General features: G+C 45.3%; 1 protein-coding gene and 1 long non-coding RNA gene across 11 annotated transcripts in view; one reads left to right on the top strand and one right to left on the bottom strand.

Moving 5' to 3' along the window:
- Nucleotides 1-23,112, top strand: part of MEGF11 (multiple EGF like domains 11) — a 267,348-nt gene that overhangs the window by 235,385 nt on the left and 8,851 nt on the right. For 4 of the 7 annotated variants that reach the window (XR_010347592.1, XM_064388959.1, XM_064388958.1 and 1 more), the window contains 5 exons: nucleotides 685-813; nucleotides 3,705-3,833; nucleotides 4,526-4,654; nucleotides 7,008-7,136; nucleotides 7,267-7,500. Coding sequence is in view for 6 of the 7 variants with exons in the window: in XM_064388959.1 (XP_064245029.1) it covers nucleotides 685-813; nucleotides 3,705-3,833; nucleotides 4,526-4,654; nucleotides 7,008-7,136; nucleotides 7,267-7,500 (750 nt within the window). In the remaining variant the exon portion in view is untranslated. Of the gene's footprint in view, nucleotides 1-684; nucleotides 814-3,704; nucleotides 3,834-4,525; nucleotides 4,655-7,007; nucleotides 7,137-7,266; nucleotides 7,501-12,502; nucleotides 12,622-18,723; nucleotides 18,791-23,112 lie in introns of all 7 variants that reach the window. The other 3 variants (XM_064388956.1, XM_064388954.1, XM_064388957.1) reach the window with 1 other exon arrangement.
- Nucleotides 11,338-22,050, bottom strand: LOC135280746 (uncharacterized). 4 transcript variants are annotated; one of them, XR_010347595.1, is made up of 4 exons: nucleotides 20,852-22,050; nucleotides 19,656-19,742; nucleotides 17,970-18,044; nucleotides 14,835-16,150 (listed from the first exon to the last, which is right to left on the bottom strand). It is a non-coding gene; the product is annotated as an uncharacterized LOC135280746 (long non-coding RNA). The 4 variants fall into 4 exon arrangements; XR_010347596.1 differs by lacking the exons at nucleotides 14,835-16,150; nucleotides 17,970-18,044 and adding an exon at nucleotides 11,338-12,614; XR_010347594.1 differs by having other exon boundaries at nucleotides 17,970-19,742.

Here is a 23,112-nt window from a genome sequence, read left to right as displayed (position 1 = left end):
TGAAACATTTCATTCGTTACTGAGCAGAGCTTTCCATCAACTTTAACGTTAAAGATTTCCAATAATTTGGTGGGAGGTTGAAGATCTACATGTCTATTAGTTTCCTGTCACTGTGCTTAGGATGTGAGAAGATGACTCTGGAAAAAAATTGAGAGTTTCTTTTCTTCCAACTTCACTTAGGTGGATACACAGGGAGAGGTGCTGATGTTGTTGGGATGCAGCACATTTGTTAAACAGCTCTTAGTCAAACAGATATATAACATACATAAATATAGATAAAATCCTTGGAAACCAGATCGGTCCCAGCCACTCCCTTGTGGCTGCTACTCACTGAATTCTCCTAAGTTTTTCTGGTTCTCTTCTTCTCCTAATGACCCCTCTTCTCTGTTTTGTCTCTCCTCTTGTAATCCTTCCATACTTCCCTTCAATAATTGCAATCTTCTGACTATATTAACTTCATTTTCCAGCAGAAAAATGGATTTTGATATGACTTTTTCCTATTGTTTTTACTCCTGGGATGCAAGCAAAATGGGCTCGAATACTTTTCCTGCTTTCCAGAGGAATTTTGCTTCATCAAAGAAAAACTGTTGTAATTAATTTTATCTCTAATTGCTAAATATTGAGCCTTGTGATTCCCTCCCATTCCTTTTGAAGAGGCTGCAGTAAAGTGCCTTGTGTTTGCAGTGTGTCCCAGTGGGAAGTTCGGGAAGGACTGTGCCGAGGTGTGCCAGTGCACCGAGAACGGGACCTGCAACCCCATCGACGGATCCTGCCAGTGCTTCCCGGGCTGGATAGGCATGGACTGCTCCCAGAGTAAGCATTAGATATGCCTTCACATATCCTGCTTTTGTGCTCGTTTAGTGCTTTCTGAAAGTTAAAGACAGATTCTGGGGAAATCCCTGTTGTATTACAGCCTTACTCTCTTTAAAGCGGATTTCTTTTAATTAATCTAAGTTAGCTTTGGATTGAATTTGTTTCTGCATTTGGAGTTTGCAGAAGCCCTGACTGGCTTTTATTCCAGGAAAGGGAGGTCACAAGCTCTTATCAGAAAAGAAAGCTCCATGCTCCCTTTTAATTTCTAGCTGGATTCCTTGTTATTTATTTTTTTAAATAGTTTTCTTTCAGCTATTACATTTAGACATTATTAACCAGTAAATGTTTTCATGTACCAAATCCCTAGAACTGAGAAATTAGGTAGCTGAAATATTTCTATTAAATGTAATTTAATTGTAAAAGTCAATGTGGCCTTGTAGGGATGAAGGATTTCTTTCTGAATATTGCCAAGGTAGAAGATTGGCATTTGCTGATCCCAAAGTGTCATTTCCTGAGAGCATCCCTTAATTGAAGCTAGATCACAGAGGGAGGCAATATCCGATCATTCAGAAATGTTACTTCATATTCAGGATACAACTAGCATATTAGACAGCATTCCAGAGTAAAATATATTAAACTCCAAGTGATAAAGCAGGAATCGGATAAAAACAGACGGCTGTAATTTTGCTTTTATTGTGTGTCTTCCACAGGCAGAATATTGCTGTCACTCAAAAACAGCAGAAAAAAGGGAAAAAAGACAGAAAGCTGCACATATTCCTCATTACATTTAGCCATCTAATTAGGAAATGTCTGTTAGTGTCTGTTAACCTTGAAAAAAGGTGGTTTTCCTTACAGAGCGAGGCAGGCCAGGTCAGCAGGAGCAGTTTAGCAGGCAGCACCTGGCTCTGGGCACTCTGGGTTCTGGATGAGCACAGGGGGACGTGGCTCTTTGCTCAGCTACTCCTTGCACACAAAGGGAACCTCTCCCAAGGTGACCCTGTCCCCCTCCAGGCTCCCGTGGGCACCTGGCCTCCCCTCCCAGGCTATTTCTGGCCCTGTGCTCCCATTAACCTGGAATGACCTGGGCTTGGAGCTGCTCAGGAGATAATTTTAGCTCTGACTCCAGAGCCAGTTCTGGATTCACTAACAGCCCCTGCAGCTCTGCCTTAGAACAGCATTGGGAAAGTATTTCTGGTTGCTTACAGCACAAACACTTCAGGCCAAATCCTGCTCAGCTTTACATTGTGTGAGTCCAGTGACCTTTTGTTTGATTTACGTCATGGAAGGGTTTTTTGGCCATTCGTTCTGGCTTTAGAGGTGTCTGTCAAATGCCAGAAACTTCCATTTATCATCCATGGAGCCATTGGCATCCATGGAAATAGGCCTGGTGTCTGTACTTTCAGGTTTCCTGGGAACCGTGCCTTATTAATTCATGTCTTTAGCAGGAAGCAATGGAAAGTGCTTTTTAAAGCAAAAATATAGTTGTTATATTGAAGGCCTATCATAATTCCGGATCTTTTAGTTTGGCACTAATAACTGTAACTTACTGCATTCACTTTTGGAGGGAGGCTTACAATAACTTTTTTTAATGCATTAATATTGTACTTGTTGAAATATAAAATAGAACTAGAGATTTTAATTTAATATTAGCCCCCCAACAACAATAGCAATCTGAATTTGTGGATGGGAATTCATACTGGAAGAAGTTTTCTTTACATTTTTTTCATGATTGGAGTAGCACTCTGTGCTTCAAATGAATGTGGTAATTTTAGTGGTTGATTGCATAGCAAAGTAAACCTGAATAGCAGGGCTTTATTATGCAAGAATTCCAGCATGTCAAAAAGAAAATTAAATTACCTCCATATCCTGCAACCCTGCCTAAATTGTCCTCACAGATAATGCCAGTGAGGCATGGAGAGTGGCCACAGCACAGAGAGGGGTCGTGTCGAGGGTCACTGGCTCACTGCAGCAAAACCCTGATCCTGCCTCCTGCCCTAACAGAGGCTCATGGAGTCACAGAATGCTGGAATGGTTTGGGTTGGAAGGGACCTTGAAGCCCATCCCATTCCACCCCTGCCATGGGCAGGGACACCTTCCCCTATCCCAGGCTGCTCCAAGCCCCAGTGTCCAACCTGGCCTGGGACACTTCAGGGATCCAGGGGCAGCCACAGCTGCTCTAGGCACCTGTGCCAGGGCTTGCCCACTCTCACAGGGAGCAATTCCTTCCCAATATCCCATCTCTCCCTGCCCCCTGTGTCCTGTCCCTCCATCCCTTGTCCCAGGTCCTCTCCAGCTCTCCCAGAGTCCCTTTAAGCCCTGGAAGGGGCTCTGAGCTCTCCCTGGAGCCTTCTCTTCTCCAAACTGAACATTCCCATCTCTCCCAGCCTGGCTCCAGAGCAGAGGGGCTCCAGCCTTTGCAGCATCTCCGTGGCCTCCTCTGGACTTGCTCCAGCAGCTCCAAATCCTTCTGCTGTTGTTCCCCAGGGCTGGAGGAAGCTCTGCAGGTGGGGTCTCACCTGAGTGGGGCAGAGGGGCAAAATCCCCTCCATCGACCTGCTGCAAGAAATCCCTGTGCCAGGGAGAGGTTACAGGGTGGCACCAGGGTTTGGAGAGCAATTGGTGGCTTGGAAGGACTAGCCACTGTCCAGGGAGGACCAGCCACTGTCCAGGGAGGACTGGTCGCTGTCCAGGGAGGAGTGGTCACTGTCCAGGGAGGAGTGGTCACTGTCCAGGGAGGACTGGTCACTGTCCAGGAGTCACTGCAAAGTTCAGCAGGTTCTGCCTTTGCTGATGTCTCACAGGTTCTCCCTTTATTGTTGCTCCTCCACAGTACTAACACAGTATCCTTGCTTTCTTTTTTGTCAGCTGACAAATGTTTTTTATTTTCATAGCTTGTCCCACTGGGTTTTGGGGTCCTGATTGCTTTCATTCATGCAACTGCCACAACGGAGCGCTGTGCAGCCCCTACGATGGAGAATGTAGATGCACCCATGGTTGGACGGGGCTCTACTGCACTCAGCGTAAGCCTTTCAGAGACAGGGAATCTGTCAAAGTATGTGCTGCTACCTCGTGTCTCTTCCAAGTATTGCAGTTTTCCCTGGAAAACCACATGCTTCCTACTCCTGATAACCTCACATCACCCCTAAGAAATAGTCCTGAAGCTTTCCAAGTTTTTTTATGCCTTTGGCGCTCGGTAAAGGAGGGGAAAATAATTTAGATTATTGATTCATTGTTAGAATTTGCACAGTCAGTGTCCCTGCTTGTTAATGCCCCAGTATTTATGGTCTGATTTAGGAAAATGGTAGAGATTTCTCACCCTACTGCCAAATTACTGGTATGAAAGAGGAGATCCAATTCTGGTGAGCCTTTTAAGAAGGTTCTTTCACTTGCAAATAATTGATTGATCCCTGGTCTTCCAGAGAGTTTCTGTTTAGCATCTTCTTTCACTTCTTGAAAATGTAGTTTGTATGGATGGGTCAAGTTTTCATTCTTCTGAAACACTTTAGAGGCAATTCTGTAAAGATGAGAAACATTACTTCAAGAAAATTGTCTGTCACAGTATCTCTGCATTTAGACCATCAAATAAATGTCATTAAATATACAGAGGCTGAAAATCCATAGATTTATACACCCACATACTTTGTGCTGATACCACATCTGAGTTTGACTTTCAGCTTATTTCTTACTCTTTCCTCGTTCTGCTTGCTGAAAGGTTGCCCAGCTGCTTTTTATGGGAAGAACTGTGCCAATGTGTGCCAGTGCCAGAACGGAGCCGACTGTGACCACATCACCGGGCAGTGCACGTGCAGGACGGGCTTCACCGGCAAGCAGTGCGAGCAGAGTGAGTACCACGGACCTCAGGGCCCTCTTATCCAGAGAGGGGGTGTTTCAGAATTCTTGCACAAACTGGCTCTTAAATGAGGTGTTGGTGTCAGCAGGACAATGACTCAGGCGCTTTATATAATCCATAGGGAGGAGAGGGCACCTCTGGAAAACTGGGCAGTCTAAGCATAAAGAAATTCACTGAATCCCTGCAAATTTGGCCTTTCATTCCCAGGCTAAAGTTAGGTGAGAGAAAGCAAATCACTGCACTCAGTGCTGGCTGGATGGGGCCTTCCCAAACAACCTGTACCTGACTGATGCACACCCAGCCCTAAAGCTGCCCCAGGCCTTGTTAATGCTGCTGGGAGCAGCAGCCCCGGGTTCCCAGTGCATAAAGACAGAAGGGTTAAAAGGAACAAGTCCTTTCTGCTCTCTGCCTTCCAAAGAATAGTGGGAATATGGGGCTTTCCCACAGAAGTGATGATGTAAACATGGACCAAATAAAGATTCATCTTTATAATGAAAGCAGATCGAGGGAAACAAGGTTGCTTGCCATTTTGGGAAGGGTCTGTGTTTAGCTTGAGCAGTGAGTGTTTCCCAATGAACCTCAGTGATGGTCAATGAACCCTGAATGAGGGTCCTGGAAATTGGATGTGCTGTAACTGGATAATTATTTGTTTGTCTAGTGCAGTAATTCACAAGGAAATTCTCACCCATTTACTGGGATTCTAAACACAGGTGAAATCCACCTCATCTTCCCAAGGCATTAATTCCACAGGGTTCCCTCACTTTTTTTGGCAGTAAGGTAATTCAGTAACATTCCTATCAGAAATGCAAGGGCAGGCTTTTTAACTGTAGTTTGCTACATGGATCTTTATGGAGGTATTTGAGCACGTAACTCAATTCAAAATATGTTTTTGCACACACTTGCATTCAGCAGAGTATCTCAGAGCCAAACTTGTGTGCTCTTGGGGGATTGCACATGGCACCACTGTAACTCTGTAAGTGGCCAGCTTCCTGGAATGTGGGGATGCTTGTCACTGCAGCCACAATCAAAATGGGAAACTAAAGAATCCCACAATAGCAGATTTTATACAAGGAGCTGCTTTATGATTTGACCCCTGTATAAAGCCTGAGGCTTTCTTTTCTATGCAAACTACCAATGTATTTATTTACTTGTTTTTCTACTGTTTAATCTAAAAGAATCTCTTCATTAAAGCTCCTTCCTTCTCCAAATCCTGCTGAATGGGCAGTCACACTGCATTGCAGATGAAATGTTTAATTGCAGGCATCATTTCTGTGGTGCAGTCCCAAAATTTAGGCCTTTTTCATTTTAAGAAGGCTGCAGGCTAATAAAAGAATGAGCATTAATTGTAATAATTTTATTTTTTTCTTTGTTTGAGTACGAACAGATTAAAGATACAATTTTAATACACACTGCAAATCAATAAACAGATACTGGCTATGGTTCTGTACTTAATATTAAATTTTGTCTGCCAGAAGCTACTTTGAGACTGACATTGGGGAGGTGTTGTCATGCAATGAAAAACATTTGCAGTGACACACAAGGAATCACATCTTGAACAATATATTCCACAGGATCATAGCAAGGGTGCATGTTTTCAGTAATGCAGCTTCTCCATGGAATAAGTGGGATGTGACAGACATTGTTTCTTTCAATTTATTCTTGAATAATGCTTCCAGAAGTACAGTAAGCTGCCCATAGATTTATTGTAATAGCCCATCATGGTAATTGTATGAATAAATTTCTCAGCTGGACATTGAGTCTTTGATAGAAACACAAAGACAGGATAGAAATTCCTTCTGAATGAGAAACCCTGACACCGAAGCAGAGCAAATCAAACCATTCAGATCCTCAGTTCTGAAATTCCACCTGCAAAGTTCTATTCACCTGGCACTGGCAGGGATGAGTAGGAAAGCATGTGGGGTTTGTTTGGTAAAGGCTGTTGGGTTCATACAAAGGTTCATTAAAAGTTTTCTTTGCAACTCCCCCCACAAAAAATAAGACAGGTAAGTTGGTGAAGAATGCTGAGCTCTGTTGTCTGCAGCTTCTGAGCTCAAGCTCTGTTAAACTCTGAACATTTTTAATATACATCAAGTCTTCTAAAGCATTTGTACCTATAATTTATTTCATTCTATGAATTTTCCAGAAAGTTACAGTTTAATAAGTAACAAACTGCACAGAGAATGCATTTAGCTCCTGCTTTAGACTAATAATAATTTCACATTAGGGTGTTATCCTAGAGATCCTAAACGCAGGGAGACTTCTCGACTGAATTTCCCATGGCGAGTGTTGTGCCCATTCCCAAAAACAGAAGAACTCTTTCCAATGTTTTTCCTTGGCTCCCCAGAGTGCTCTCCAGGAACATTTGGTTATGGTTGCAAGCAATTGTGTGAGTGCATGAACAATGCAACGTGTGACCACGTCACAGGCACCTGCTACTGCAGTCCAGGCTTCAAAGGAATCCGCTGTGATCAAGGTACAGTGGAATTCTCTCTATAAAATCCCTCTCTCTCTCCCCCTCTCCAGTGATGTACTTAAAAAATACAGTGTTTCAAAAATGAAATGCACGATTCAATTTACAGTGTGTTATGAATTACTTTTAACAGCGGCTCTTATGATGGAAGAATTAAACCCCTATACTAAAATTAGCCCTGCTCTTGGATCAGAGAGGCACTCAGTGGGAGCAATCATTGGAATTATTATTCTCCTTCTAATTATTATGGTCTTGCTGGCACTCTTTGTGTGGTATCGACGGAAACAGAAGGAGAAGGGCCATGACATGCCAAGTGTATCTTACACTCCAGCCATGAGGATGACTAATACAGATTACTCACTTTCTGGTAAGGGTCTTTTTATGTTAATCAAATCCAGACTCATATTCCTGTCTGTTGGGGAAAAACAAGTTTCTGTGATGTGTAACATGTGTTATTGAGCCTCAAAAATAATGACACTTCCATTCTTCCTCAGAATACCATGATCTTTAAACATATAAATGGGACAGGAGAGCAAATATAAAACTGGTTTGAGCTGCTTTCTGTGTGGAAGTTGATATGGGATATACCTAGGCAGGAAATATGTTGTATGGAATTTTGAGTCATGTGCATTCCTGTTGCAGTGCAGAGATGTTTCCCTTTGAGAAACCTTGGGAAGCCTTTTTTGGTTGAAGGAATGGGATTGGCTGGGTCAGTCATAAGGTTTTGGTTTTGTTTGTGCTGCAGACTGTGATTTGAGGTGTCTGTTTGTTGTCACTCTCTGCTGTGTGCAGACCAGTCCTTGTCACATAGACAGCTGGTGGGAATCGTCTTCCCAGGAGCTGAGGAAAGCAGGGGAGAGGAAGAGGAAGGCTCTTCAGGATCAAAGCATTCTTCCTTCTCTCTATCCTCTGTTCCTGCCATGGAGGACAGCTTTTCTTGACAAATTGTCTGAATTTTGGAAGATGTGATCTCCTTTTTAATGCTGTCATTGAAAACAATGACAAATTGAAAAAAGGCAGAGACTGGGCCTTTCCTCTTACTTTCTTTGTGCAGTCCTTCTAGCAATAGAAATTGTATCACTCAGGAAGCTGCAGCAAAGTGGGGTCAGGCATCTCTTTCTGGAGGTCACAAGGACAGTTTTCTTCCTCCTCCCCATTGGAAAACTCTGCCATCTGAGCTTGCAGAGGAAGATTAAGAAGATAGAAACACACTGCTCCATCTTCAGCTCATTATAAATTGCCTGCAGGTACCAGCATTGTTTCAAGTTTTGGATTTTGCCCTTTTTAGAAGGGCATTTACAAATTCTAGACAAGAGCTTCTGAAAACTCCCTGCCAAATCCTGACTGTCCTCCAGTACATTCCCCTGCTGAGACTTTCAGTAACTGCCCCAAGTTTGGCCTTACCAGTGCTGCTTCTCCTCCATGGAGCAGAGAGGCAGGAAAGGGGCTGATGTGCTCCTTCCTCAGCAGAACACGGAGAGGTGGGTAGGAGACAAGCTCACAGAAAAGGAATATGTGGCTGGCAAGACAACACGTGTGTGTCTGAGGGCAGGTGTGTTACAGAGGATGCTGAAGGGCAACAGTGATGCCTCAGGCTTTTACATATTTCAGGTTCTGTGCTGCTTTAGTGGGTGGGTCTGAGCTCCACATTGGGGATGGTGAGCTCTGCACAGAGCAGGGAGACAAAACAATTCCTGCTCCAGCTGGGCACCAAGGACAGATGATCCAAATCTCAGCCCAGGAGCACAAAGCCCGTGGGATGAAGAGAGGAAAACAAGGATGGGACTGCAGGGGCTGCAGTGGGATTGGGCACTGAGCTGCAATGTGCACATGGAGCAGAGCTGAGCCCAGGGACAGAGCCGTGACCCTCGTGCATTTTGGGGCCATTTGGGTTCATCCTGGGTGCAGCCCTGGCTGGGCTCTGCTGCTGCCCAAGGTGCATCCATGGAGGAGATCCTTGGAATCAATCCCTGCTTTGTTCTGTAGCTGTGCCCAGCCTCTGCTCCAGCTCAGCCCTCACAAGGCATCAGCAGCAATATTGCACAGAGGGAACAGGGATTCCAACCTTCACCTGCAGGTTTGCTTGTGGATTAAGGGCACAATACCATGTAGATGTGCTTGTCCAATGGATATAATCCCATGTAAAGCCAGGTACTTTGGCAAGAATTCCACCTGGATGGCTGCAGCATCCAGCCCTCTGTGAGTTGTAACATTATGGCTCTCCTGAATCGCCAGTTGTTCTTTTGCCTGTTTACTCTTCTTTGGGTAATGGTGGTGTTGTTTCTGAATAGAGTCACATACACAGATCCCTAGCTCCTGGAGGCAGCAATTTCCTCCAGCACATTTATTTCTGGAGGATGTTTTTGGTCTTTACGTCCTCAGCTCCTGTGAGGCTGATAATCCATGCATATGTGTGAGAGAGATTATGAGGAAAGGGAACCCCCTGGGCAGCCCTTGGACTCTTTTGCATTTGTGGATGAAGGATGTGGCAGCAAAACACACACTTTGCCCAGCAGCCAGAGGAGAAGAAAAGCTCCTGTGCTGGGAGGGCTTATCCACAGCACATGGCTCCAAGAGCAAACTTTCCCAAATAAGCCTGAAATCAAAATGGTGCTCCCCAGCCTGAGAGCAGTACACTACATCCAAAAAAGATTTTAAAGATTTTTTTGTTTAGTTCAAGGAGATGGGGCCAGAAGGGAAAACTGTGTGGAGAGCAGCAGAGATTTTTTAGTAGGACTTTCACAAAGATTGGCTATGGGCTGAAGTGATGTTTGAGGTTCTATCAAGGTCTTAGCAAACTTTCTGGTATGGGTGAATCCTCTGCTGAGAGCCAAGAGCTAAGCAAAGCTTAACACAAATAAAGCATCATGGATCTTGAAGCCTAGACGAGACACTTCCAGAAATGATCTGCAGATGATGGGTGGTGGGAGGTGGCAGAGTGAACCCTCCAGTTTGGAGCCTTCAGCCGTCTCACTGACACTGTGTGGGCAGAGAAGAGCCACACAAAGAGAAGGAAGCAGCTCCATTTAGCAGTTGAGAAGTCTGGGTTTGTATTTACTGCAGAGTGCTCACTTATTCCCTTTTTTGTGGCTGGGCTGGTGCCCAGTTTCCACAATACTGTCCTGCAGGATGGGGACTGATGTTCTCTGTGGCACCCCAGAGCCCAGGCTCAGAGCAGGAGCTCAATCTAATTCCCTTTCCTTTAGGCATTTAGGTCTTTCCTTGCTGTTCAGACCAGAATAAAATTCTCACCTTTGGGAAGAGAGAGATTTTTTGTGGGTTGGGGTTTTTTTTTGTTGGGTTTTTTTTTTTTTTTTTTTGGGGTTTTTTTTTTTTTTTTTTAAACAGGGATAGCATTAAATTTGAATTTGATGTATTTCCAGCCAGCAGTTACAAGAGTTTCATGAATAAATGTGTAGAAAATGGACTGTGCTATCAAGGTAAATCAGCCTGGGTGGCTACTTAAGTATCGACCAGAAGGAACTGTGTGGAAGGAGTAATTCTGAGTTCAGGGTGCTGCATGCAAGGGGGGGGAAGAAAAGGATTTTGGGGGATGTGTACAAGCTCAGAATCATTAATTCAACACTGTGCTAAGTAGTAGAGCACTCTGGTAGAGTTTTATTGCAGCTCATTTTGGGTGCAGAGAACAAGCTCCAGCCAGCTGAGCTGGGTGAGAACTCGCCTGGTCTCAGGTGGCTCCCGGTGACATTGTGGGCACCTCAAATCCCACAGCACAGCCACAGGCTCCTGGCTCTTCCTTCCAGCTGGTCCTTGCCCACAGGCAGTGGATAAGGGAAGGGGGAGGGCAGAGCTGACTCCCCCAACACTTTCAGAGCAGAAAGACACAGATCCAAGTGTCCTGTTTAACTGTGGGGAGGGGGGACGGGCCCTTGAGCCAAGCCCCCAGCAGGCTCAAGGCTGTATTGGTGGGGGGCACACACTGACATGAAGGGTGGGTTCCAGCCCCAGTTCCCACTGGCAGACCCCAAGAGAGATGTGTTTCCTGTTGGTTTGATTGTAAATGTCACAGAGCTGTAGCTGGGGGAGATGGCAGAGCCCTGGCAGCCTGGCTGACAGATGTTCACTGCAAGACTTCAGCTCTGGAATCACATCCTGATCTGAGATCATTTGTCAGCAGCAGCTCTGGAAAACAGCTGGGACTCAAAGGCTCTGCACTTATCACAAAATAGAGCTGACCTCGAAAATCTCTTTGCATATTTCAGCAGAAAAGCAGTGCTTGGTCAGAGCTGCACATGCAGGAGCAGCTTCCCCCGAGCCCTGAGCCACAGCCCTTATGTAAGAGACACCCTGCAGATAAACCCACTTGGAAACAGGATAGTCTTCAGTAAATTAAGCTCAATCTAGATCTCCACAAGATGTCAGCAAAGCAAAGTGCATGTTCAAAGTGAGGTAAATGCAGAGGAGGTGATGGTGGCAGGGGACCCCAGGTCCCTGTCCTTCCTCACCCATTGCTGCCAGCCTTCAGTAAAGGTGGTGATGGGCTCAAGCAGCCACCCCAGCACTTGATCACCCTTTGAATGAAGGTGTTCCCCACAACCAACCTCTCTGCCTGCAGTTTGAGCCCATGCTTTAGCAAAGCCTGTTCATTTGCTCCTTACAGGGCCTCGTTGTTTAAATGATGCTGCTCCAGTTGAAATTTTCCATCCCTTCTCCTGATGGTACTTTGAAATATGTATCTATTTGTTATGCAGCTGGAACCAGATTGGGATTGATGTTTTCATTAGAACTGCCAGTATAAATATGATGCCTTTCTTGGTAAATTATTCTGTTTGGTAAATGTGTTTATAACTTAAATTGAGGAAATAGATAAAATGTCTCTGAGCATACAATGTAACTGCCCAGGTTTGCCTTTCAGGGCTCCAGCTTTGGTTTTTGAAAAGCCTTTGCACACAATGAAAACGTTTTGGACTCCTTGGTACAGTTATAGCACCTTGATTTCTAACATTACTCCTGGTTTTGTAACAAAAAGGTTTCATTTGTTTCAACTGCAAGACTGCCCGGGGGCTCTTCCATCCTTTCAACTGAGGAGGCAGCTGTGCTGCAGCCCATGCATTTCCTGAGTTTTGTCTCCCTCCTCTCACCTGCAAAGCAGCTGTCAGGAATTACTTTATTAACACCTTCAAGAAGATAACACTGTATTATTTTAATATTTTGCTTTTTTTCTCTTATATTTTATGCTAATAGTCAAGAGCACACTGTAATGCAGGATAGATTGCATCTGCAGATGTTTTAGAACACCCAGTACTCCAGCAAAGATTTCTAAGCTAGATTGTCTCTACCATGTTTTCAGTTTCTTAAGAACTGTTGTGGCTTCCAAAGTATTTTGTGCTGACTTGTTTTCTTCCCAGATATATCCCAGGGTAGCAGCAGTGTTCATTGTTTTTCCAATCCAAGCTACCACACTCTCTCATGTGGGGTGACTTCACGCTTCTTTCCCAGTAATCTGGATGGAAACAGCTCCTGTAAGGTAGATATTACCCCACCCCACTGTAGCAATGTTCTTATCAGTTCAAGGAAATCACCCAAAGCAATGCCTCTCGGGCCCTGTTGTCTGCCAGCACTATTTCAAACTCCAGGGTAGCATTCCTGATGTCCCAGACACTGAAAGGTTGGATTTCCCCTCCCTGTGTCTTCCCAGTCTCTGGGAATGGGAACTGGAGTCTCATGCCTGTCTGGGTCAGCAAGGCTTGGTGTCTTAGCAACTCTGAGGTATGTTTGCTTCTCAGAAGAGATAAATAACTCAATAAATATAATTATCCATTAACACAACACCAGTAAATCAATGAAGCATTAATCAGTAATCTCTCTTTGCCGTTTCACTGTTCCCACATCAGACACACAAATTCCCTGCTGACACAGACAGGCAGAAAGATGCAAGAAGGTACCTGGGGTGCTTTTGAGGACTCGTGCAGGGACACTCTGGGAGCTCTGCTGCCACTCCTGGCTCTCCAGCAGAGCTATTCCAACCCTATCACTGGAACATCCAGGAGCACTTTCCTTATAATTTGTTGCAATTGATTCCCTCAGACCATTCATGAACAACGCTGTGACTCAATTCAGCTCTTTAGCATTAAATTTAGATATGGCAAATGGTAAAACAGCTCCTCCTTTGGAGCCTTAATAAGGCCAGGTGGGGCAAAGCAGAGGGAGCACAGGAAAAAAGAAATGCAGCTGATTTCATCAAGGTTGTCAGCTTTTAAAATGATGGTATTTCAGGCTGTGTCACCTTAATCCAAAGGTAACTATTCACTGGAATGCCACATGAACAAGATTAATGCAAAAAAAAGACAGTATTTTACAGGACAGGCAAAAATATCTCTACATGTGCTCCTGTAAGTAATTTCTTCGTTGTTAAAAGAAAATCTCATTAAAATGTAATAAAAAGGCTGGCTCCAGAGATTTCTCAGAGAAATGTTTAGACAGATGTGTAAATATGTTTTTTGATGTAGATGGTCCCCTTGCATCATGAATTTTTGCTCCCCAGATTGAAAGTGCAAACGCTCATAATGTCAAATTTAGGATGAGCGTCCATCTGGACCACTAATCCTTTTGCAGATATTTAAATCAATTCAGAAAAGGTCAAAGCCAGCACCTATCCTGGATTCCCAGCCTGCAGTGCCATCTTCTCACAGAACTACTTCAAAAATTAAGCTGCTGGAAAGGTTTAATCCCCAAGTGGTGCTTTGGGCTCTCCTGGAAAATGCTCCCCCTGCTGCAGCTCTGGCCATTGTAGTCAGTCAGGTTGTCCTGATAATCACTGAAAGACCAATAGAATTGGTATTTTCAGGGTATTTATCAAAATATATGGCCTGATATTTCCTTTAGATCTCCCACCATCTCACTTATTAATGAGAATGCTTTGCAGTGCTGAATAGCTGAGGATGGCCAAGAATACACTTTGTCTGTCTGCAGCTCTGCAGCCAAGTAAGACAAAGGAGCATATAAAGCCCTAATAGCTGCCTTAACGAGTTCATTTCCAAATCAGTTTGCCTGGTGCCATTCTCACTTTCTGCAGAGAAATGTGCACAAGTTGTACTTGGAGGATTCATTTCTTTAGAGTGCCAGCTGGGGTCACAAAGGAACCAGCACAGATGCAAAATGAAAAAACAATGGCAGAGGAATGTCTGAAGTGCTGAGCCAGAGCCGGGATGTGTTACCTCCCTGTGCTCCAAGGAGATCAGGCTGGAGCTGGGCTGGAGCCATTCCTCTCAGAGCCTGGGCAAAGCACAAGGGCAGGACAGCTGGGAGCCCTGCTCCAGCTTGAGGAGTTTTCTCTCCTGTGCTTCCCTGCCCTTCTCTCCTTTCTTTCTGTGTCTTTTGCCTTTTCTCCCCTCTTTTCTTGGTGATCTCTCTACTCCATTATCTTTTTTCTTTCTCACGTCCCTACTCCTATTCTCTTCTCTTCCCCAACTGTACACATTTAATTCCTGTTTCCTTCCTGCTCTCCTCCCCATCCCTCTCCCATCTGCAGGCTCCCTGCCTGGGGGCTCCCAGCACTGTGGACTGACCCTGCTGCAGCTCCCGGGGTGGCACCTCTGGAGGGAAGGAGGTGGGTGAGGCTTCAGCAGGAGCTGAAGGGCCCAGCACTGCCCTGGGGACAGTTTGTGACACGGGATGGGAGCAGGGCCAGGCTTCAGCAGGGGGAAGGATCTCACCTCCTCATGCCCCCTCTGCCATTTGGCCACTGCTCAGGTCCTGAAGGTGAGCCATGGGAGCTGCTGAGAGACAAGCACCACTGGAGGCATCAAACCCTCCCCAGTGTGTTTGGGGCTGGGGTTGTGCCAGTGGAGCACAGACTGAACACAGGCAGGAGGAAAACAAGTGGGAGGATAAGGGGAGCCTATCAGAAGAGACTGGAAAAGGCTTGGCTGCTTTTGTCTGGCAAAATGAATGCTGAGGGGGAGCATGATTGCCATGTATAAATACAGCAAGGTAAACACAAGGAGGGAGGAGAGCTATTTAAGTGAGATGACAGAGCTGGCTCGAGAACAAATGAGGATGAACTGGCCATGAATGCATTGAAGCTGGAAATTAGATTTCTACCATCAGATCAGTGAGATTTTGGAATAGCTTCCCAGGAAGACTAATGGGACAAAGAAATCTGATTATTGCTGAAATGGAGCTTGATCAGCTCTCTGGGGGATTGTGTGCCTGGGTGTTTGCAGTAAAAGGCAGCTGGACACAAGGACTGGGGCATCCAAGCCCTTGCAGTCCTGTCCCCAAGCCTGTGCCAGGTGCCAGCAGGAGCTTGTAGGGCTGAGCTTCATCTCTGTGCAAGGACCCTGAGAATGGATCTGCAGCTCTGAGGCTCAGGAGGAGGCTCCAGCATCTCAGTGCAGGCTTTCAACTCCCAGCACTTTGCCACAAGTAATTGCTCTTCCCACAGGAGAGAGCTTGGCAAGTCAGCTGGGGAGAAGGCTGGAACCACTGGAGCCAGGAGATGTTTTACTGTGAGTTTAACTGAAGCCAAACCTTGACCTTTGCTTAGGAGCTCCTGCAAGTAGGTCTGGCCTTTTTTCTCATGACATGTGCAGCACCAGCTAGTAATGATGCTGCAAGTTATCAAGGACTATCAGACATGAACTCAGGTCACCTTTTGCCACAGAATTACCAAAGATTTTCAAAGCAGGTAAATGGCGATTACATACCTCCATACCTGTGTCTTCACATCAAAGCTCTCATTGCTGAGCCACAGACCAGATTTCAGCTGCTGAGGACCTGTTTTGTTCAGAGGGTGTTTGGCAGCACCACTCACAGAACCCCTCCCAGGGCTTCAATGCCAGCTTTGTGACTGAGTTATTGCATTGTGCATGAAGTAAAAACAAACCTCACTTTTACCAAGCACTGCAAAGTTTGTGTAGAATGCTCTGTGTAAAGGATGAGGCTGCTGCACTGGTCACAAGCAAATGGAGGATTCTCACCTTGAGCTTTTGCAAAGCTCATAATTCCACCCTCATTCCCTTCCAGCATTGCAGCAAAAGTCCAGGTGTTGGTTTCTACAGACATCATAAAAATCAATTGCTATTAGATGTCCTGATTTTTTTTAAGCCAGCAGTTTCACATCTATTAAAGGAAGTCCTAAATTCTACCAAAGACTTCACATAAAATTGGAACATGCAAAACAGAGGTCACTGGAAATGGTCTGACTGGATGTCACCCAGCTAATAAAAAGGAATTCAGTACAGAAAGCACCTTTAAGTACCTCTGACTAAAACTTGCCCAGCTAAAAGGAAGACTGCAAATAGAGAATGGCTGCAGCATGTTCAGGATGGGCATCTAAAACTGAGCAGCACAAGCTTGGATCAGGGAGACCTGAAGTCAGTAGTTAGGGAAATAAATGTCAAATTATTGATTGCTCTCCTGGAGGATAAAGGTATGATGGAATTCCTGCCAGCACTTCTTTGCCTAATCACCATGGACTTAAAAACCTGGGCATTGACAAATGGCTGGTGGTGATCAAGTGGCCACTGTCATCTATCCAGCTATTTCAGACAGGCAGATAATGACTTTGTTTACTCAGGCTAGTATCTCGTTGATCTTAAAGGAAAAGTTGCCAGATATGAGGTAGTTTTAACCAAATTGCTAAAATTACCAGCCTGGAATTTTAATGGATAAATTTACTATGAAGGATTTCTTCCTGCAGAAAAGCAATTTTGCTTCACAGTAAAAATTGAAGTATTTTCTATCTTAAAAAAAAAAAAAGTTAACAAATTATAGTGCGCTAAGAAATGATAGTAGCACAAAGAGACAGCTATAATCACATTCAGAAAAATTGCATTCAGAAAAACTTAGAAATGTCCCCAAATCATTTCATTAAAAAAATCAATTCTAGCCCGTAGCTCTTCATGCCAAATTTTAGGTTTGTGAGCTGATTTATAAATCCTGCAAAGCCACAACTTTTAATAGAAACCCCAAGACTTTAATAAATGTGCTGTAAGTGTGCAGCTGGTTGAAAAATCAGCATTTGTGCTCTGGCTGCAAGTTCTGAAGAGAAGAATGAAGCTGTGGGCTCTGCTGAGGAGAACTGGTGGTGCCAAGGGTAGAATTCCTCCCAGTGACCACATTCCAAATGGATCTGCTCTTCATGCCCCTGCCCCTGCTGGGCTGTCCAACTGCCCCATCTGTCCATCTCTCCATCATCCATCCCTCCATCCATCCCTGCATCCATCATCCATCCATCATCCATCCATCCATCCATCCCTGCATCCATCATCCATCCATCATCCATCCATCCATCCATCCATCCATCCATCATCCACCCATCCATCATCCCTCCACCCCTCCATCCATCCCTGCCTCTGCTGTCTCTGTTTCCATTCCCACTTTGGAAGCACAGGGAGCTGCTGGATGATCAGGAAATGACTCCTGGGCTCTCCTGATTTCCTGCAGTTTCCTCAGTGCCGGACAGCGGGAGCTCTGTGGGCACAGGGACAAACCAGGGATGCTGTAGCCCAAGAGGTGGCAGTAGCACTGAGGGCTGTTGGAAAGGACTGTGGAGGGGTGAAAATGCCCTTGGAATGTGGCTGTAGGTGCTGGGCCCCAGCTGGGATTTAATATCCCAATAGGCTTCAATACGTCAGTGGGGGGTTTTGTTCCAGGTCTAAAACCCTGTTAAGACAGCTAAGAAAAAAGGAATGGTAGATCAGGAAAAATTAAATGTTGTGGCAATTTTGAATGCTCTCTTTCAATTTTAACCTCATTTTGTTTAGCATTTTCTTGTAAATACAGTAAAATAGCAGAGCTGAATGCTTCCAAACACAGCAGGAGGCTTCCCAGTCTGGAAGCAGACACAGGAGGGCAGTGATGGCTTCGTACCTTTTCAGAAACAAGGCTGGGATTTGCTCTTGAATTGACCCTTCCTCTGGACCAGCTGTATTCCTGCAGGTGTGGCTTTCAAGGGAATAATGTGAGGAGGAAAGCTCAGCAGTCTTAGCACCTACAGCTATTCCCAGACCCCCCTGCAGGGCTCAGCTGGTGACCACTCATCTGTGGAGCCCCTTCTGCTCTGTCCCAGCCCAGTGGGGCCGTGCACCCCAAAGCAGAGACCCCTCTCCTCTCACTGCACCCTCTGGAGGGGCTGTCCCACCTCCAGGGCAGCCCTGGACTCTCCTCTCTGCTGGCAGATCCACAGGGGCCCTTGTGCTCCATCATTGCCAAAGTGATTTTCCTTGAACTGAGAGAACTCGTGTCCCCTGCATCTCCTGTCAGTGCCAGCAGCCCCCAGGCTCCAGGCAGCCCCCTGTGCATGCTGTGTAGGGCTTTGATCCATCCATCTCCATGGTTAGTTTGGAGCGTGTCACCCCACGTCCACAGGCATCCCATCGTGGTTCCAAAGGAAATCCTGTGTTCTCCAGCATGCTTGTGTTCATGGCTTGGTGAAGTGACTTTCCTTTGTGATTTTCCCTAATGCCAGTGAGCAGCTGTCCAACTCACACAGATAAAGGCTGAGATGGTGAGGCCAAGGCAGGAGTCACCTCCCATTTTTATTCCTGACATCCTTGGGCTGTAGTCTGGGGTGGGAACTGTCTGTCTCTTCCAGCATTAACCCATTATCATACTTTTTGAACAGCTCAGTAACAAAATCCTTGACAGAGAAACTGCAGACTGGAGACCCTACAGCTATCTGAATGAACTAGGTCAGTAATTTTTAAACACTTTAATCACTTTAGTAGACTTTAGAGCAATTCCAAATCCAAATCAGCCTTTCATAAAGGCATTAACAATAATGAGGAATATTGCTGTTGTCTTTAGTTCACAATCAGAATTGCCAGTAGTGAAAGATGGAGAATTAAAAATTGTTTCCTTTACCACAAACCACAGACTGGGAAAGCAAAGTCAATATTCATTTTAGTCTCCCTTCCAAGGTTGCTCTGTTGAATCACTATCATCTAGTCTATAAATGTTTTTTTAAGGACTAACTCAGGACATTAAAAATTCAAATTTGGCTTTTTTTTTTTCCTTTCCTTTCATGCTTAATAAAGCTTAGCACTAAATACTGGCATCTTGATGAAGGTGTGGAGCCTCTGTGGGAGCTGGGGTGTGCAATGCTCCATTATCTCCCAGTAAATCATTCTGTGGCAATTCTGAACCACCAGCCAGTGCAACCAAGCCAAGAGTGAAGTGTAATTGCCTGTTCTGAGTTTATTCTTCCTGGCTTGAGTTTTAACAGGGTTTTTAGCAGCTCTTAGCTCAAATCCTGCCCAGATTTAGTGCTTTGGATGCTATTTGTTTTCCTATCTGAGCACTCTGAGTTTGGCTCGTCAGTGGCCCAAAGCTTTTGCCCTTTCCTTTCCTGGGATTAGTAACATCTCACTGAAAATATGCAGGAGGAGGGAAAGTGCAGCATTAGGGAGTATTATGGGATTTTTAAGGTCAACTATCTGACAGCTCACATGGCAGAGGAATGAACATAGGGCAGCACCAGGCGTCACAACCTGCCCCAGGCCCACGCCGTGCCCCACTCCACAGATAACTCTTCCCTGCATCAGGAAAATCACAAACCTGTCAAACTTCAGTGCAAAATCTTTTCATCCTCAACACCATCAATGCTTTCTGTGTCATAAGCTGCAGAACCACTGTTGTGCTTATCTGTATGTGACAAAGAGGTGGCTGTGTGTGAGGGTTTCTAAATGCTTCTCAAACCACATTCATTTTGCTTTTATTATTTTGCTGCTTTTTTTTGCACACTATTTGCTTTATTTGTGTTTAACTTGTGCTGTCCTGAGCTTCCCATGTGCCACCTCTGTTCTGCATTCACGCATTTTATTTTACCAGCAGAAATGATGCTAAATGCCTCTGCAGCAAGAACGATCTAGAAGTGATAAATACTTTAGCTAAGGAGCCTCCAGCAGAACACTCAATTTTTCCCATAGCATTTTGCATCCAAGATAACTTTTTCTTTCTTTTTTCAAGCTAATTGATGAAAATTAGATTTTTTTTCCTTTCTTCTCTGACTTTCACAACATTGAATCCTTGCTCAGATCAAGGCTGTTTTTACATGCAAATAACAAGTTTTCATTTCTTGGTATTACTGTTGTGCAATAAAAGCTGCAGGTTCCTCTCATGAAAATTTCAGAAGATAGTTTAAACCTTCAACTTTGAATTATAAACATAAAATAAAAGTCTAATAAGGTCACACAGGGAATCTTGACTTTCAAACATCATCAAGCACGGAAGTACCACAGTTAAAAACGTGTTCCACCTTGTGACCCCACGATCAGCCTTGGTTTCATAACACAGATGCTCCAACTCATGTGTTGGAAGAGCAGCCAAGCCTTGGGCAGGGCTGGGTTCAGTTAAAAAGTTAAAAACAGCAGTGGACACTGCCCAGCTTCTCTGCTGTGACCCCATGAATTGTCACAGAGAGCAGATGTGGGAGTGAGCCAAGGAGAGAGAGGAAAATGGAAGAGAAATGGAAGGGAAAGTCTGGAATGGATGGAAAGTCTCCACTGGTTCCTCAGCCAGTGACTCCTCTGGTGAGCCCAAAGGATGGAGCCAGCAGATGAGGAGAACCAGGCTCCCAGAAATGTCTACAGCCCTGTTAGAAACTGCAGTGTCCTAAACATAAATTAGAGCTGGGGAAAGGAAACTGTAAGAATATCAACACCAAAATTAGCTTGAACACTCATCTCCTCAAACCTGCAGTGATAAGGATTTTCTTAATTGCAGTGGATCTTACCAGACTGCAGGTGTTTTACCTGTTTAGCAGGACTTTGTTTGCCAAGTTCATGTTCTTCCCAAGTGGGAAATGCAAGGACAAAGCCTGTACTTTTACTGCTGCACATTTGTTTGTGAGCTTCAAATTCCAGGTTTTCAGAGAGCTGATTGTGTTCAGTGGAGTCTGGGGAGGAGCACAAGTAATTCCCATGGATGTGGGCTTGAGACATCCGAGTTTGGGAACTGTGGTGCCAAGAAGAGCTTTGTCACCTTCCTGTGTGTCACTGCCTCCCCAGGGCAGCCTGGTCCTTGTTCAGGGAGTGGCTTGTCCTTGCATTTTCTCTCTCTTGTGCTGCAGAACTGGAATTGTTTGCCCTGTGAGTAATCCCTCTTGCTCCAGTCCAGTCTGCACTGGGCAGGGGCAGAGCCCAGCTTCCAGCTCCCATCCCAAGCAGGTGAAAACTCCCAAACACTGACCTGAGCTCAGGAAAAGTTCTTGTCTCATTATCTGGAGCACTGGCCACAGCAGCTGCAGGCAGAGCTGGATTTATCTCTGATGCTTTTTTAACAGCAGTCCTGGATGCAGACACTAAAGTGGGATTTGCAGCACATCATGAGTGACTCAAAGCTGCATTTATTCCAGAGGACCAAAGGCTATAAGTTTGATTCACAGCTGACTTCACTTTTTTCTCAAAGCCAAAAGGTGTGGAAAACTATTTCCAGCTGAGACTGATTTCACCCCAGCAGATAATTTAGCTTCAGACTTAAACCTGGACTTTCCTGAAGTGCCAGATCCCTGGCTGGTTTAGGACTTTTCAACATTTAACTACTTTTGCAGTTTTAAAAATAATGTATCTATTATTCATTTCACTTCCCAAGGAACTGAGTGAATACAAAAAAATGGGTCATAAACCCACACTATTATAACAGATAAAAGAGAAAACTAAAGGAGGAATTATGGGAATCTTTGGTTGGGAAGGGCTTTGTGGGGTTGTGTGGCCCTCCCAAGGGCAATGCACCTCCCCATGGCTCAGCCTGGGTCCCTTTGCTCCCTGCCACTGCCTCCCCCTGGGTACAGCCCCTTCCCCTGGGGACCCCAGCTGGGAGCTCTCCAGTGCTCCTCCCAGCCTTGCTCTGCGGGGTGAGCTCCAAATGCTGCCCTTGGAGACCTGCTCAGCCCTGGCAGGAGGAGGATGTGTGATCCCCAGGGCTGCCCTTGGGGAGCCCCAGCCCTGCGGCCCTGGGCCAAGGGATGAATTGGCTGAGAGCACAGCAGGGGAAGAGCACAGAGCTCACCCTGCCCTGGGACAGAGCTGCCCAAAGCTCCCAGGCTGCCCTGCCCTCTGCAGCAGGTGAGTCTGGAACTGGCTCGTGGTGCAGAACAAAGCAGAAGGTGCTCCAATGGACTGGGGGTCACTTGTGGCCAGAAGAGCAGCTGGGTGCCACCAGCCCCTTTCCTGTGCTCAGGGATGGGCACTGAGAACCAGAGCAAAGGGTTGGTTTGTCTTTGATGTGCCAGTAACACATTTATTGTCTAATTTAGTAATTTCCCTTATTTAGAAAAAAAAAAAAAAAATGAAGCCGTCATCAAAAAGGGGCTGGTACAGCCCATGGCCATGACAACTTTTCTGCAGAGACCAGAGGACACACAAGGACAAATAGCTGGGAGACCTCTGGGACACACTGTTTGTGGGGCTCTCTTCCCAGTGTAACTGAGTTACTTGCCTGGGAATCCCATAAGCCACAAGGACGTTTCTCAGTAACCAAATCTGTATTGATTGCCGCAGTCAATAGGAAACACCAGACTCTATAGCTAAAAAGATTTAAAGGCTTACATTAGATTTTCCTTTTGATTGATATCTAGGGTAATTTGCAGGAGTAAAAATGGAAAAGGTCCCCATCCCCTTCTGCCTCAGCTTCTGTGAGGAACAGCAAGTCCCTCTGGAGCTGCACAAGGCAGAATTGTTGGCTGTCAGCTCTGCTCCTGGTGCTGCGCTGTCAGAGCACAGTGGTCACTTAGGGACTGTTGTCACATCAGTCACTGAACTGCAAATTCATGAGCAAAGTGATAGTAGGTAATTTAAGAAGACTGTGCACACCTTAGAGTCTAAGGCTGTGAGTTAAATACGACACTCTCCACAAACAAAACAAAGCCTAAAATTAGTCACAGAGTGCTGCAACGCAACCTGCAGACTCAGATTTGAAAGGGCATGTTTTAGGCTTCTTTCACACATTCCAGTAATGAATGTCTCAGCAGATGGTTTTTATCCTGATCTCCTGATGGATGGCAGTTCTTGGTAAC

The sequence above is a fragment of the Passer domesticus genome, chromosome 14 (genome assembly GCF_036417665.1).
Source record: "Passer domesticus isolate bPasDom1 chromosome 14, bPasDom1.hap1, whole genome shotgun sequence".
NCBI classification, from domain to species: domain Eukaryota; kingdom Metazoa; phylum Chordata; class Aves; order Passeriformes; family Passeridae; genus Passer; species Passer domesticus.
This window is presented reverse-complemented; position numbering and strand designations above follow the sequence as displayed.